General features: G+C 27.3%; 2 protein-coding genes across 5 annotated transcripts in view; both read right to left on the minus strand.

Annotated features, from left to right (window-relative positions):
• Positions 1-4,679: 4,679 nt before the first annotated feature.
• Positions 4,680-16,207, minus strand: LOC112597187 (traf2 and NCK-interacting protein kinase). Of its 4 annotated transcripts, none has more exons than XM_025343130.1 (22): positions 15,709-16,207; positions 15,533-15,598; positions 13,973-14,029; positions 13,769-13,813; positions 13,272-13,704; positions 13,072-13,203; positions 12,842-13,000; positions 12,533-12,781; positions 12,356-12,471; positions 12,037-12,224; positions 11,937-11,977; positions 11,583-11,695; positions 9,060-9,626; positions 7,608-7,703; positions 7,477-7,533; positions 6,883-7,120; positions 6,601-6,812; positions 6,339-6,506; positions 6,123-6,272; positions 5,938-6,048; positions 5,686-5,874; positions 4,680-5,315 (listed from the first exon to the last, which is right to left on the minus strand). In XM_025343130.1, the coding sequence occupies exons 1-22, from the start codon at positions 15,781-15,783 to the stop codon at positions 5,232-5,234; spliced, it is 3,546 nt and encodes a 1,181-aa protein (XP_025198915.1). In that variant the 5' UTR covers positions 15,784-16,207; the 3' UTR covers positions 4,680-5,231. The 4 variants fall into 4 exon arrangements, with proteins under 4 accessions (XP_025198915.1, XP_025198913.1, XP_025198914.1 ...); XM_025343128.1 differs by having other exon boundaries at positions 12,037-12,278; XM_025343129.1 differs by having other exon boundaries at positions 6,883-7,081; positions 12,037-12,278; positions 15,709-16,206.
• Positions 16,208-16,524: 317 nt separating this feature from the next.
• The window catches only part of LOC112597199, a 2,413-nt gene continuing 1,314 nt past the window's right edge, over positions 16,525-17,623 (minus strand). The window contains exon 2 of the mRNA XM_025343152.1: positions 16,525-16,565. Coding sequence (XP_025198937.1) covers positions 16,525-16,565 — 41 coding nt within the window. The remainder of the gene's footprint in view (positions 16,566-17,623) is intronic.

Here is a 17,623-nt window from a genome sequence, read left to right on the forward strand (position 1 = left end):
TATTAATGTTTAAATAAAATGTTACTAATAATCAAGTAATGACCAGGTATAAGTTATAACATATCCCTTGATACAGTATACGGGGCTACTTAAAAATTAACAGATTTCAAGGAGTATAAGATATTTTTAAATTTAACTCTACGACTCTGTATATGTATACAGGCTGACTTCAAGTTTTTTACCATGATTTGATATTATTCTCCGTTAAAACGTTTAAATTTATCCTGAATCGTATTAAATCTCACAAAGATTCACTCACGATTGCTTTTAAAGCTCCACTCATTAACCTCATCCGACTAACCCCATTAAAAAAAAAAAAAACACGATTACATATCGTTACCTATTATTATATTCAGGTATTAAAAAATTGTTAATTATAATAACGAGTTAGAGTCGGAAGTTATAATGAGTATATATGGATGATAATACACCCTAATATTATGAACCTTAGTAATACCATTGATTTTATAATCAATGCTGATACTATCGTTTATTCCAATAGTCGGCAGGGGCGAAAAGTACCTATCAAATTTGGTTTTTGTCGCCCGCGATTTTATTTTAAGTTTAATAAAATATGTTATCCATTAATAAACTACGAAACATATAAACTTAGTAAATAAATGTATTTGATGATCTATTGTAGACTGTAGTAAATATATAGTATTCAGTATTCAGAATGCGTTTTAGAGTTACAGTATGTCAAATATAATTGATCTTATATAAAATATTTATTGTATGCTCATACGATGTATACAATACAGGTAGAAACTCTCATTAATGATATATTATTATATTAGTATATTACCAATATGTATAGCAAAGTAATAATAAAGTGATTCATGAAAATAACTATCGGCAAAATAATATAATATCGAAGGAATTCTTAATTTCTATTTTGAAATTATACATAGGTAACACGTAAGAAAAACGAAAATAAAATATAATATAGTTGTACTTAACGTCTAGTGTATAATATTATAATATTAATGTACGTGTGAGTGTGTGTATATATTACAACTTGGTCTTAAAAATAGCTCAGAGATGAAAATATTATGCTTTCGTCGTCGCGATCGATTTAACATCTGACTACATGACATTATCGATTCTTGTTAACAAAGTTTATATTATACTGTATCACATAAACATGAATAGAAATGTACGCATTTGCAATATTAACATAAAATAATCATCACAACACCAATTATACGTATCACGCCGCTACTATAATAAGTATAATATGCTAATAATAACATTAAATTCTAGAGAGGGAACTTTTGAGAGAAAAAATACTCTTATTGTTAGACTTATTTCATCGTAATGTATTCATAATATCAGCAAATATCGAATACATTTATGCATTTAATGTATATCTATGTCGATGATATTGAATTGAGTCCATGCTACTTATATGTGTTTAAATTGAGTCCGTAAAGATAAAATACCATAGCTAGGTACCTACATAGCCGGTAACGAATTTTTAATATTTTGTTATATTTCCAAAAATAATAAGACTAGTATGTACCTACTTGAAATTTCCAAATTATTATTTTCAATATCTAATATCTATATTATGATAAAATTTTCAATAAATTTTATTTATTTTTTTAAATATTTACAGGTATGACAAATTTTCAATTTTTTTTTTAGTATTTTTCCATAATTATTGTCGATAAAAAATATTTTCTTAGTAAAAAGTACCTTTATTTATTATTATTTTAAATACTTTTTAATCAATTGACTCTTTATACTTATTATTACAATTAAAGAAAGGGCTCAACTCGAATAACCTAACAATATTGATCGGACCCAACTCCGATAATCCAAAAGTATTTGGGGGCCTCAATTCAATGTTATCCGTATATATGTATTACGAACAACGTATATAGTTACATTGCCCGGTCAATGTGAAATTGAGAACCACAAATTTTTTTTTACCAACTAATATTATTTTTATTTTTTTATCACAACCTATTTATAATAAAATAATATTTGAAATTTTTTTTCGTTATTTTATCAAAATATTCATTATATTATGATATATGAATAAAATCAATAATACAAATTATTATAAATTAGTTAATAATAAAATTATAATTTATAGTAAAAATAATATTAGTTGATTAAAGAAAAAAAAAATTTAGTTCACAAATCACAATGTACCTATTTTACACATTGCCCAGTATCTCGCATTACCCGTAATATAATATACACGCAAAACTTGATTGCTCTTCTGCCGGTTTTATCACAGACAGGATGGTTAAATATCTAAATACAACCTATAGCCGGAGTCCGAAATTATAAAAAGACACCAGATCGAGCATTGAGAATACTATGAATATGCTTGAAGACTTCATACATACAATCGAACAGAATGATGGGTTATGCTTATAAGATAAATTCGATGGCTTCTGCAGGGGCCTTAACACACCTATATGGTATGATCAAGACGTGCGTTGGCGCTTAGGAATGGGTAGGCACGCTCGAGAGTGATGATGGCGGATTGATAAACTGAGGTAAACTTCCTAAGGTCTAACAAGCCCAGTGACGTGGAGGTCCCAGAGGTCCCAGAGTTTAACTCAAAGCAGGATGGGCGCTCGACCTAATATTTCGAGGACGATGCATACAATTATTTAATATTGCATTTGAATGATGCATTATATTTGCGAATAGAAGAAAAAATTCTTTATGCTCCGGCAGTTGAACTCCGATATTTCTTTATGTAGTTGGACGGACTTGAGTAGATAGACCTCAAGTAGACTTCCCCCTGCCAACACACAAGTGTACGTGAGTCTCCAAGTCAAGATAGGTAGGTTAATTCTTTTTATTTGAATTACCTCCCACAGCATACCCACCCATTACCTATAAAGTATAGATAATTATTTATTACGAATTAAAATTTAAGATGATTGTAAAATTTAAAATCAATATTATTTGACTCATGCCAAAGTAATTGTACCTATAACTAAAATCATACAAGCAAAAATGGTTATTTTTAATTATTGAATTTCGTAAGAATTGAACATCTAATTAACATCTGTTTATAAATAGACATTGTGCATGTTATGTTTTTTCGATATTTTTATAATGGCATAACAATTTGTATTTAAGAAGAACCATTCGCTAAATTTTTTAGTTTTGTCGACTAAGAAAAAAAAAATCTTTATTTAAATAAAAAAAAAAATATATATATATATATATAATGCTAAAATAGTATAATTGTAATTGTCTACGGATAGATTACCTAAATAATAAGTCTAAAAATTACCTACGCGACTGTTTACAAGTGACTGCAACTTGGCAGTCATTTTATACACCAGCAAGTGTTTTTCCTGACGACAGACGAGCGACTGGTGACCATCGAACGAATACGGTAAATCGAACTTTAGATTACTAGATACTTAAGAGATACTGTCGACATAGTTCCAAAAAATCACTTCTGATATGATGGCCGAAACGCAGCGCTCGAAGCACCGACGATTCTTCCACTTATTTTCAAGTACTAACATGCTAGGGAACTGCAACGTATGGTCGAGTACAAAAATTTGATGCCGCGTAGTTGAAATATATGCGATCTCTAAATTGCGAAATATTGAATCCAGTGTTTATTTCAGACCTTCTTTACCGGGAGGAGGGTAATACCTAACCAGCTAACCCTGAAATAAGCACTGGTCGAGTACTACACTGACATTAGCGATTTGCGCAACAATAAATGTTGGACATTGGTGCTGCTATCACCTTTAACTTCGGTAGATAGATACGTTCTTTTCCGCGTCAATCTTCGAGATTTGTACAAAAATTTACAAAATCGTATTGCGTGAGAGCACGCACGGCAGACAAACAATATACCAATAATGGACAATGATTTGAACTTACAGTCATGTCTACAAATTTCAATATTGATTTTATACGATGCCACTCTGTATCATTATAATATATTTTAAATATTAGCTACCGAAGAATGTGTGGTGTTCAAAGAGTGTGAATTTCTAATCTATACGCATTGGAATATTGTTTACATTTTTTTTTCATTTTTATTTAGTCACATACAATACAATAAAAATATATTTTATTACGGTGTGTTATTGATAAGATAAATAAATTAGTGTTTAATTGTATAGGAATGAGGTTATTATTTTTTGTACCCAAAACAAACGCATACAAGTAATAAACCACAATACATAAAATTATGTATCTAAAACACGTTTTATAAATTCAATACAAAAATGTAGACATATAAGTATATGAAGAAAATTGATATACAGTACAACAAAAGATTTGTTTTGCTTTTTTTTTTTTTTTTGCAAATCAGAATGAAGCACCACAATTTTGTCTAGTTTAATTAGTAATTTTTTTTGTTTTCTTACAACAAAATATAAAATACTAAAATCCTAAAACAATCCATATAAAAATTACTAATATTATTTTTCGGTAAAAAAAAAAATAATAATAATAATATTAAACATATAAATGTACAAGTAATTTTGTTCATAATCCTATAATTTGGATTTAAGAACAATGTAATTAATTATATAAATATATAAATTATGGGCTAATAATATTGTTTATTTGCAATTTAAACTAATAACAAATTAAAATAAATAATTTAAAGTATAAAATAATTATATATTTATATTGAATAATTATAATTTATCAGTAACATAAAATAATAAATGTGAGCTTTCAAAACACAAAGAATATACATAAATATTAATGTTTTCTAAGTGACAATTGTATTATATATATATATTATAGATTTGTTCATAAATTTCTGTTTCACAGCTCAAATTCATTTGAGTACACAGGACATCATAGGAAACAATATTAAATGTGTAAAATGGCCTCTAATGTTTTGATAAAAAAAAAAAAAATAATAATAATAATAAATCTTATAGTGCATAAGCACATTAATAAAAGGTAAAAAACTACATGAAAAGTATTAAAAATACATTAGTGTCGAGGATTAATATTTTTCTATATATTATACCATACTTGGTAATCAAGTCTTTTTGTTTTGAAGCAATAATATTATATGTATAAACATATAATCTAATAAAATTATATATAGATATAAATTTGTATACATAATATAACTTGGTAATAAATTTTAAGCTGTTACATTTTAAATGGTCTCCAGATAGTTTGGTCCGTTTAAATGTACTTATTGGCCATTAATGTTAATCATTTTGTTTTATCATTAATTACAAAATTATATTACTCTTTATTTAATTGATTTACCAATTGGCCATACCAGGTTTGTTGAGAGTCATGAAATATATCTGACAACATGACCCACCTTTAGCTGACGAAAAGAATACCTGAAAAATAAGTTTTTAAATATTAGTTTAAAAATTATAGTATCATCTAAGTATTAACAATATAATCTAAAATAGTGATTATTAAATGTAAACTTAATGAAATTCAACCATTTTGTGACCCCCAGATTTAAGTTATATCTATGTCAAAAAAATTAAGATAGTATTTTTTTTTAGACTAATCAATAAATGTTAACTTATATTTTTAATTCAAATCAAAAATATAGCATGAAATTATTAAACTACAAACAAAATCTTTTTTATAAAACTATTTAAAGCCTTTTAAGAAATGTTATTTTTTATTGAAATTTAATAATTAATATCAAAAATAAATAAGTACAAGTTAATTACAAAATCAACAAAATTAACATACCTTATCATTTCGTTCACAAAGAAACTTCAACCTCTGTGCTTTTTTGTGCATAAATACACCATCCAAATGACCAGTTTCTACACTTCTTATTTCAATTGCTTTATTGCCCCAACCCATTATTTGGCCAGTTCCAATATATGCAACCGATGTAGGCATCTCACCCCATTGTAATAATATATTTTTTGACGTCTATAAATTTCCATAGTTATAACAAAAAAGTAAATAAAACAAATAAAAATAATAAATAGCTACCTTTCCATAAGTATTTACATAGACACCCTCATTGTCAAAACATAACAGCAATTGTAACCCATTAGAGTTTGGTAACACAACAATACAATGTGGTGCAATAGCTCCTTGAGTCTAGTGATTGTAATGATAAAAATATAATTAAATTCATGGTTTATAAGTTATAACAATTAGAGTAAATCACTCACATGTTTAGGTAAATATACATCATACACAGAGGCCGAATCAAGATCTACAGCATGGAAACCATCAGCTGAACCATAGATAACTTTAAGTCGTGCTCCTTCTTCAATTGTTAAATCTACTAGAAGAGGTCGATGAACAAGGTCTCCAAAAGACTAAAAATAAGTTTTACAAAATTATTAAAATGTAAAAATAAATACAAAACGACAGTGAAATTATACCTTGAAAGCCATAAATTTATGATATGGTTTAGGAGCCCATGCATAGATTTCGATGCTGTCTTTGAGTGCTATCACTAAAAATTTTATACGTTCATATTTTACAATGCAGAAGTGTACAGCACCTTGTAAATCACCAACATTTATCCAACCATTTCTACGTTCTACTTGCTGTATACATAACAAAACAAGATAAAAGTTTTAATTATAAATGTACAAACAAGGAATAAAACAATAACTGTAATTATTATAAATGTGAACTTACTCCATCTGTTCTAAGAATTTTAGATTTCAACCAAGATAAATAATAGACTCTAACACGATTTTTCTTGCCAGAAACAGTTACTAAAATATTTTGGCCTTCCAATACTTCCATTTGTTGGAATCGTCTTCTAGAAATAAGTTGATACACTTTACCTTGACCACTTCTGTCTAACAACATAAGTCCAGTTTCCGTGCCAATTAACAGGTTAACTCCTAAAGATGGAAATAGTTAAAATACTTGCAAAACAATATATCTTGAATATACATAAATATTTCTACACACCCCATAATGCTGCACAAAGAATTTCAGAGTTGAAACGTTTCTTATATTTACGTATTTCTGGTGTTTCAGATGCTAAATCATGAACAGTTGGTGTAACATTAACGTTAACGTGTGACTCACGACGACCAGGCCCTTGTGAACTTGTACTAGTACCAGTACCACCAGCTCCAAAACCAAACGTAAGGAATGAACGTTGTTTCTGTATTAAGGAATAAGTTTTAGATATTGCATTTTGGTACTGAAACAAATAACAAATTAATCTTTAATAATTTTGTTTAGATAAACAAATTACAAATAATAAATTAGCATCTTCTAATACCAACAGCCACATTTGTAAGTACTATATTCACACTTTACATACAATATATTAATAGCTGTTGATAAAAAATAAAATCATTTAGTTTAATTACACTTACTTTTAACAAATGTAGACATGATATTTGAGTTAATGATGTTAATGGACATAAAACAAAATCAAATAAGATTAGTTATTATTTTAAAATAACACTAATTAAACAGTTAAAACAATTAAATGTCAGTATTTAAAAAAAATTGATAATGTATAGACATGTATTATTGTATTTGATAATATACCTCTTCACTATTACTCTTGTCGAGTCTTTGACTAGGAGTACCAGGACTAGATGAAGCCTAGAAAAATAAAATAAAGGAACCATATTAAAAATATGTATAATACACATTTTATGTTTATTCAACAACAAAACCTGAGAGAGTAGATCTGGCAAAACTGAACTTGTCCTAGAACTTGATCCACCTGATATGTCATGTCTATGGAAATCACTACGACGTTCATCACGATTCTACAATTTCAAATGTTTCATCATATTAATTCTATATACATTCATTTCATATTAAACATATATTTTTATAATTTTGCATTAGTTAGGTTATTTAGCGTGTATTAGTTGTGAACAATTTTTAGCGTTTATTATGCTCAACCAATATGAGCTAGTTATTTCCATGATCATTTATACCAATGATTAAAACAAACATATTTTTAAATACTTACTTCATTTACTCTAAATGTATAAATATAAGTTATTTATAAATAACTATATAAAACTGCTTTGCCATTACTAATTTTCTCTATTCATTGTATTTACTTTTATACATTTTATTTAACAACTATTATCAATATAAACCTAGGTGTCTAACTATTTACAAGATGCTAATATGTACACAAATCATCAAATCATGCAACACAAACACAAAACTTCATTACATGCACACAACACGAACGCATTTTTATATTAAGTATAGCAAAACCATTCAAAATCTTATTTTTTTAAATATAAGATCATAATTTTATATCAGGATTATGGAAAAAAACCAATTCCAAATTCATTCTTGCATATTCCAAAATATATACACAATAGGAATTGATTTAAAAGTGCAAATTGTTTTCATATTTTCAAAAAATTATTTAGAGATGTGCAATGACATAAACATTAAGTCAAATTAAATTGTTTTGAATTCGATCTTAGTAAAAAAATATATGAATTAACTTACATCACTATTGCTAATGTAATTAATACCAAATTTAATATTTATTGAAAATTGTAGATGTTATTGAGTATTTGACTCAAAATATAAATAGTTTTATAAACTCTTATATTTTATAAATTCTAACTACTATAAATTTGAAAATTAAATGTTGATTAACCATTTAACATTTGTAATATCACATTGACAAATTACAACTAATATTTTCCATACATAAAATCGAACATTAAAACAATATTTCACATTGAATATTAAGTTAAATCTGATTTTTTTAAATTACATCGAAGCACACCATTAACAGACAGTTAGTATTTGTTTGTACCGAAAATATTGACCAGGATAAATTGGTTTAAAGTCATGCAATTTTCACAAATACCACTGACCACTGACCAGTCATAACACCATAAAATACAAGATTAAAATCATCTAACATGTTATTAGACTCTTTGGACATGATGATCAACAGTGATATCAATGAAATTAATAAATGACATAAACCTAATCATCCTCTATTTATATGAGGTGTCTATACACTAAGTACCTATTACTCTTAGTAGTGATTGAGACACCTGATATGTTTATTATTAGCGACAACGCGTATTAAAATAAAACACATGGCATGAAATATAAACCTTTACTTTTCTATCTCTAACCTGATTAGTATCATTGGTAAATCCATTATCTTGACCATTACTCTTCTTGTTACTATTAGAACTTCCTCGTGAAAACCTGGGATCATTCTCTAAATGTCTGTTTTCTAACAACGGCCTGACAAATCTTTGACGGTTGGTTTGCAATACTATATCACCATCAGTTCTTTCTCGTCTTGGCCTAGTTGGTTTCCACGGTTTTTTTAACGAATCAGTTCGTTCTAAAGATTTTTTACTAACATCAGAACTTCTTCTCTGTTGAATATCAGAACGTCTTCCATCAAGAAACATAGCGGAATGACGAGCTGATGGTACAAAAAAGTCTGTATTCTCTCGTCTGAACACATTGGGTATAAATTTGGAAGGGCCAGATGACTCTGAACCATTACGGTTATGTTGTGGCATCCGTCTAGGTACCGACGAAACCTGTTCTTTGGCTTTTGGTTGAGAATTTTTCTCTGATATATTATTTGATTTATGAAAAAATCGGGCAAAATCCCAGTCCTTCAGCAATTTTTGTTCATCAATATCTGTTTTTCCATCACTTGAACTTGGTTTTTGTTGCGGCAACTGGTGTAGGAATTTTTCAAAATATTAAAACAAAATAACATAATAGAAACCTAATCGTCCATAGTGCTAATAATCTTGATAATAGAACTCCAATAAAAGCTATTCAATTTATTTGAATAATAAGTAATACAAATAATAATTTATTTGACTTTTCATAGAAACAATTATATATAATCACATTTAAAAACTTAATTTCAAAATAAAGTATAAAAAAATATTATTTTGAATTTATTTAGATGATATTTTAATAAACACAGAGTATTAAACATCTCATGTAAATAATTGTTTTATAACACGAAGCTACCTATAAATCATAAATAATAAAAAATACCATGCAAATTTAACTAAGAAAAATTAAAAAAAAAAAGTCCAATTGCATGTCATGAAAAATACGAATATCTTTGTGAAAATATCAAATTTACTTTATCAAAGTAAATATTTTGTTTATAATATCGAAACATAGAAAAAAAACTATAAAATTCTAAGAATATATAAAATAAGATTTTATTTAAAAAAAACTTAAAATATTGTACTAATCCTGAATTATATTTTGAAACAATATTTAAAATGTATGAACTTGAAAACACTACTTATACATTTATAAGTTTTCCATGTATAAATGACTCAAAAAATAAAAATAAATCATTAATTAACTAAAATACTTTGAACATCTATATTAATTTACAATGAAATAAATATTCAAGATATTTAATAAATAAAAATTGCATATGTTAACTAAGTAAAAAAAGAAAGTTGTACTAAATTAAAATAAAATGTTTTTATTTGTATTTAATTTAAAATACTTTAAGAAAAATTATTAAAAACCTATAGTTTTAAGTATTAAGAATCATAACAAATAATGAATGTATATTATAAATGTATATGGACAGAAAGTAAAATAATCTAGAATGCAATTAGATGTTGATAACAAAACCCTACACCATAAGCTGAATCCACATACTTTAAACTTTAAAGATTTATTAGTATAGACTGAATATTTTGATAAAATAAAACTTTTTTTATATATTTGATCAAAAAACACGATAGTTTATCAATGATCTTATACATTTCTAGCTATATTATATACTAGAATATATAAAATATTGTATCAAATCAATTTTCTCTCTTATTTAAATTAATTTAAGAATATAAAATACGTACAAAAATTAAGTGTTAAATAACTTAAAAATGAGAATGACTTAAGTGTTAGTGGATCCAGCTATAGAATATATTATAAATTTATTAAGATTAGATAAGTAAATTTAGATAAGCATTATACAAGTTACTATAAGTTGTTTGATCAATACATTTGTATATACCTTTATATACCTTTGGAAAAACTTTGAAGTTAACAGAGTAATAATATTTTACAATTGGAAAATAGACATTTACATGGACCAAATTCTACCACCAAAAAAAAAAAAAAACTAATTGTTTTTACTACTTTAAAAAAATACACACTAAGTAACAAAAAAATACTTTTTTTAAATTTTTAAGCCAAATTACTATTAGTAATTAATTAAGCAACTGAGCTAACTTAAAATTTTAAAAAATGATCCTAGTAATAAATGCTTGTAAAAAACTTATATAAAATAATGCACTTTAATGGGACATTTTATATAAAAAAAAACTTATGTTAATATTTACATTTAAATTTATATTTAACATTTTTAGAATACTAATTATAAGTTAAATAAAATAAACAGATAATGAATAATATAAAATCTCATTATTTAATGTTACAAATAACTGCCCAAAGAATCTTAAAGACAATACCATTTAAATAACATATTTTTCTTTTTCATGCTAAAAAAAATGTCAGAATGTCCCATTCTAAGCTTATATTTTTCTATAATAAAAAAAAGTTTTTGATACTGCACACTATTTAATGTTTACCAATTTGTGAAAAGTGTGATTTGGTGTGCATTAGCCTATAAAGCAAATTAAAACACTTACCCTTCTTAATACCAATGTTCTGTCACCACTTTCTTCTTCATCAGGAGTGGGTGGGAGAGGACGATTAGGCGCACCACCAGGTCCCATGACAGTAGTAGAACTTGATGATGATCCTTAATATTAAAACCAAAATACTTAATATCTTATAATTCAACGTGTTTAAAGCAATTCATGAACTGGATTATAATTAAAAATGTGTATCATTATTTAATTGTATTATTGTGCAGTAATTAAAATTGAATTATAATAACCATGATAGCATTTAATTGTAATCTCTATGATAATTTAGAAATTAACTAAACAATGATAATACATCATTTTAGAAGATAAATTATATATTAAATAGTACAATACCTTCTAAATGCACAAGTCCATTAGGATTTATATCAGCAGGTCTAGACAGTAAAATAAAATAATTAACTCTATATTTATTTAATTTATATAAATAACTTACAGTGGTTTAGGTGGATCACTAGCAAGTAATGTTCCATCGTTTGGCTTTCTTCTAGGTGGAGCACGGCGAGCATCATGTCTATGAGCTGTGTCATCTTCTTCATCATCATCATCATCTTCATCTTCATCAGAAGAATCAGACTCAATTATTCCTTGTGGTATCACTTTAGCACCGCCATTTTGGTGTACCTGTGACACAGAAACATCTGTCTGTCTTGCTGATGAACCACCTATTTCATTTAACTGAGCAGCCAAGATATCAAAGACCTATATTTTTTGCCCTCTAGTTAAAATCAAACTATTTATGAAAATAACCTTACCATTGGTTGGAATACATTAGAATTTCGCTGTGGCTGTTGCTGTTGTGGATGGAAATGTCTATCATCACGTGGTGGTGGTGGAAGAGGTCTAGAAGGTGGATGAGGGTCTGGAACAACTAATTAAACATGTTTATGAAACAAGAGAACAATCAAAAAATAGATTTAATATTATTATACCAATTAGTCTGTGAGGTATTATAGGTGGACGAGCAGGAGGACCTGGTTCTGGTATTTCTTCCCTTTCTTTACCATGTTTATCTTTACCATGAGGAGTTAAAGTTCGCCCCTCTTGAATTTGTTGGAAGTTTCTTCTCAATGTATTATCACCTGGAGCTTGAATGATAGATGAATGTTGTTCGCCTGCAATATTATGATCATCATCTTCTTCATTTTCTGAACCACTATAACGGTAATCTTCTCTTTCAGCTAAAAATTAGTATTATTACAATTCGTACATAGTTTAAAAATATAATTTAAATTACTTACATTTTTCTTGCTTTCGTTTTTTACACCTATCAATATGATCTTTAAGTTGAATACGAACTTGTCTCTCTGTTGGTTGGTCCCTAATATATGGATGTTTCAAAAGCTGGTCTGTATATGGCCTTTGATGATAATCTTTAACCAGCACTGTTTCTATGAAACCTATATATAATAAATACCATAATATTATTTTTATTCAGCTTAGTAAATTATTTTTGAAAAATTGACCATACCATGAAACTTTTTAGCCCATTTTTTTGACTTCAATCTGGGTGGGGAGTTTCGTGGAATTAAGAACAAAGCCCTCATTGGATGAAGATCACACAAAGGTGGTTGGGATTCAGCCATTTCTAATGCAGTAATGCCTAAACAAAACAATTTATAACATATGATTCATTATTGAAAAATAGAATGCTCATTTTAATTTTCCTACCTAAACTCCACAGATCACTTCTATTATCATATGTAGCATCTGGATTTTCTTCACAGGCAATAACTTCTGGGGCCATCCAGTATGGAGTACCAATAAAAGTATTACGTCGTCCAATTGTACGATCTAACTGTGCACTAACACCAAAATCAACAAGTTTCACTTCAGCATTATCAGTTAACAAAACATTTTGACCCTTGATATCACGATGTATAACTTTGTTTGAATGCAAATAGCTGAGACCACGTAATATTTCCCGGCATATGTAAGCAATCCATTCTTCTTTTAGTGACTGCCCTTTGGTTGATTTTACTAAATCAGTGACAGATCCAGCTCCGCAGTATTCCATCACAAGCCATAGTTGATCATCTTTGCCTGGTGGACTTTTTTTAATAAATGCACCATAATATGTAGCAATATTACGATGATTGGAATACTACAAAATATAAACCGTTATCAATTATAGTTTTTTGTTACAATTTATTTAAAAAAGTAATTACTTTTTTCAGAACATTGATCTCCAATTTAATTTCTTCCTCTTCTTCCTTTGAAAAAAAAGAAGCAAAATCACAAATTAAAAACTATATAAATCCTAAGATACTATAGTTAGAGTTAAAAAAAAAAAAAAAATAATAAGTCTTTTGTTGATCAAAATACTTGAAAGGATAAACATAATGTATATTACACATATACAATATACATACTTCAGTAACATCCATAACTTTAATTGCTGCCAATTGTCCAGTTTTGGTATGTCGTCCCTATAAAAATAATTTAAAATATAAAAATAAGAAGTAATGTATTACTTATTTTCCTAATTTAACATAAATTCAAACTTAATAATTGTTAATGATTATTATTTTTTAACTATATCATAAATCATTTTGATGAAATTAATTATTCCCTAGTTATTTATATTTTTATGGTACTTAAAATATTAAAATACTAATTGAGGAACATAAATTGGAATTATTGGTAATATATTGAAATTACAAAGTAATATTACCAATAATAAATAATAAATTTAACACAACATTAATCTTAAATAAAATATCTGAAGTATACATAATGACTGAAAGTAATGTAATTTATAAATTAATTCATATTTTATAAGTACTTGTCTAAAATTGTATTAAATGAATTAAAACCAAGAACTCTATCAACAAATTACATTAATGTGTAACATCAAAAATATAAAAATTATAATTGTAAGTTAAGCTTTTATAACAAGTTTTATGAATAAACATTATAATTTTTTATTCTATGTTGATTAATCTAAAAAAATAATAAAAATATTTATATTATACTTAAAATATTAAGTATATTAATTGAAGATTTTATATTCTATGAGTCAAAAATATTGAACACCAAGTAGATAGGTACCACTATGTACATTGAAAATTAAAACTACTTATGTGTAACACATATGATGATTCACTTAATTAAATAACATAGACTGTTCATATAATTGGTATGATAATAAGAGAATTATTAGGCTGACCTTAATTTGAACAGAGTTCATAAAACTCTCTTATGATGATTTTTTTGAACAAATTAAATTAAATGGGTATCATAAAATTATGAAAAACAATAGCTCTTGAATAAAATACATAATTTTGAATTTATAAACATACCGCACAAATACATTTTAAGACCATAATACATAATTAAATGTACAATAAGACAAGAAACAACATTTAGAGTATAAGTAATTAAAAAAATGGTATAAAATTTTCTTCGGAAAAAATGAACCAATAAAATTTAAGATTGGTTAGGTTACCCACTAAAAATTAAAAAATTAAGTTTTAGGTATATCACAACAGTAGGTAGAATTAATATATGTTTGTGAACTTAGAAGGATCAACCAATTATATCCAAAATGGCACGCTTTTGTCTAATATCTATGATTTAGTTTCTTTAAGGCTATTAATGAAAAACTAAGCAATACAAATGATATTATACTGCAAGTGGATTACAGAAACATAATCATACCAATCATGTCCACTCAGAAGTGCAATCACTGTACTCATCAATATCTAACTGTAATAGGAACTCAATAGCAGAAAAATAAGAATAATAATTATAAGTATGTTTATCAATGACTATTGGGTAGGGAGAGAATGAATCAAATATCAATCTGAAACCTGAGTTAAAAATTAAAGGAGTTTAAATTAATTTGAAACTAGTTAGGGTCTTGCAGACAGTGACCATACCACAGACTAAAATAGAAATAGATGAATATAATATAGATAGAGACTGCTTACCTTGTATACTTGTCCATAGGTACCATTGCCAACAACTTCGATGAGTTCAAATATGCCAGCAGGATCCTGGAATAAGACGGATTTTTTTTTAAAGATGGTGGGTTGCACTTTGTCACAAAAAACTGACAATTTCTGACGGTGGGACGAGGGGCGTAGGGTAATAGATATGAACTTACCTTTAACGCGTTGAGATCGATGTCGTCCAGTGAACAGTTGACGCTCGGTGCCAAGTTGTGAGCCATGTTCAACATGGGTGCGGACAACCGTTGTTGACTGGATCAGAGAGATCGGACTCTGCGGCAACTGGGTGGTCGCGCTGTGCGGTCCGTCGACGATTTCTTCCCGTGAGGCCTCCTCCGCTCCACGCGCGGCTATTACGCGGTGTTAGTCAGACGTCCGCCAATGTACATCGCAGTGGGTAGTCGTTGTCGACGTGCTAAAACGGTACACGCGACATGCCGACGGGTTGGCTGACGTTGATCGTTGTCGTAACTCGAAATATTATTATTATTACTACTATTATTATTTAATATTATTATTATTATTACTATTATATATTACTGCTTAGCGTCGATTGTACATTGAGGGGTCGAAATAATAATAATAAAACGACCGAGAACTGAAGAAAAAAAATAATAAAAATAACGAAAACAATAACAATCGGGGAAACTCCACACCTTTCCCAGAATCACGGATCTCAATTATGGTGACGTCATCAGCTGGACAGGAGGCACTGTGTCGCTGTTATCGGAGAGAATTTCGAATTTCGATCTTGGTCAAATTGACAGACATTGATAACAGTTATAAACGTGATAATTGATAACAACCGATGATAATAAATTGATATTTGATAACCTCTATTGACCAATGACAATTGTCCATTACCAAACGGCACTTTTCAAACGTGTCTACACTCAATAAACTAAACTTTAAACACTAAAATTTTAAGTAGAGATGTAAATATGTAGATTAAAGATATATGTTTCTAAAAATTATTCCTCAGACTTTAATCCTTTTAGCAATATATCTTGGCCTAATAATACAGAATAATTTAATAATGTGTTTTCGATGGAAATTTAAATACGTTTTCCAATAATTCCATGCACACATGCCAATATATCATACGAAGTATACCTATATATATATATATACATTGTTGAAAACTGAATTACAGCAGAAGTAAACTTTCTACAGTCCTATGAGATACTTAGTAAAATGATGAATTATCCACCATTTGATATCTACCCTTTATATTATTTGGTCTGTAGAAAAATGTTTTCGAAATAATTATTATTAAAGTTTAATTAATAGAAAAATTGCCCTTTACATTTTATCTGTTTGATGTGATGTAGGTACGAGGTTACCTACCTGTCCTATTATCCTGAGCAACTTTATGATACGTGTTTATTGTTTAGGTGATGTATTATCCATTTATCCCATTGCTTATATCGATGTTATTATACGTCCATGCAAGCATAAATTGTCTAATTATTCTTTTTACTTACATTTTATTTATTACATATTAATAATATAATTATACAGATTGTAAATAATTAATTGTTCATATTAATAAAATAAAAATACCAAATTTATTGAGCAATAAATACTATAATAATACTATAACACCTACTTTAAAACAATAAAAATTCATAGATTAAGGTAGTCAAATATATTAAATTCATACATTAATTAATTTAGAATAAAAATATAATTAAAAATTTTTTAAAATTGAAATCGTTATTATACGATTAAATGAGTGTCCAATTTCGTCGGGCGTATGTAATTTGCGCCAAAAACAACCCCAAAAAAAAAAAATATATGTAATTTGCGCCACATCTAAAATTGTATTTTGGTAATTTGCGCCACTTTTTTAGTTTGTAATTTGCGCCAAATAAAACTAAGTAAAAAGGCAATATGTAATCTGCGCCATCGTTTACCTACAAAAATTGTAATTTGCGCCACAGTTCACAAAATTCACAAAACGAACTCCATGTATATTAAATAAGTAAATTTTCGTTTAGTAATAAAACATATAAAAATCTGATATATAAAAAATGATAATATGCTGAAACATTTTAATTTTAATAAATA

This window comes from Melanaphis sacchari, unplaced genomic scaffold (genome assembly GCF_002803265.2).
Source record: "Melanaphis sacchari strain LSU unplaced genomic scaffold, SCAv2.0 Contig395_pilon_pilon, whole genome shotgun sequence".
NCBI classification, from domain to species: Eukaryota; Metazoa; Arthropoda; class Insecta; order Hemiptera; family Aphididae; genus Melanaphis; species Melanaphis sacchari.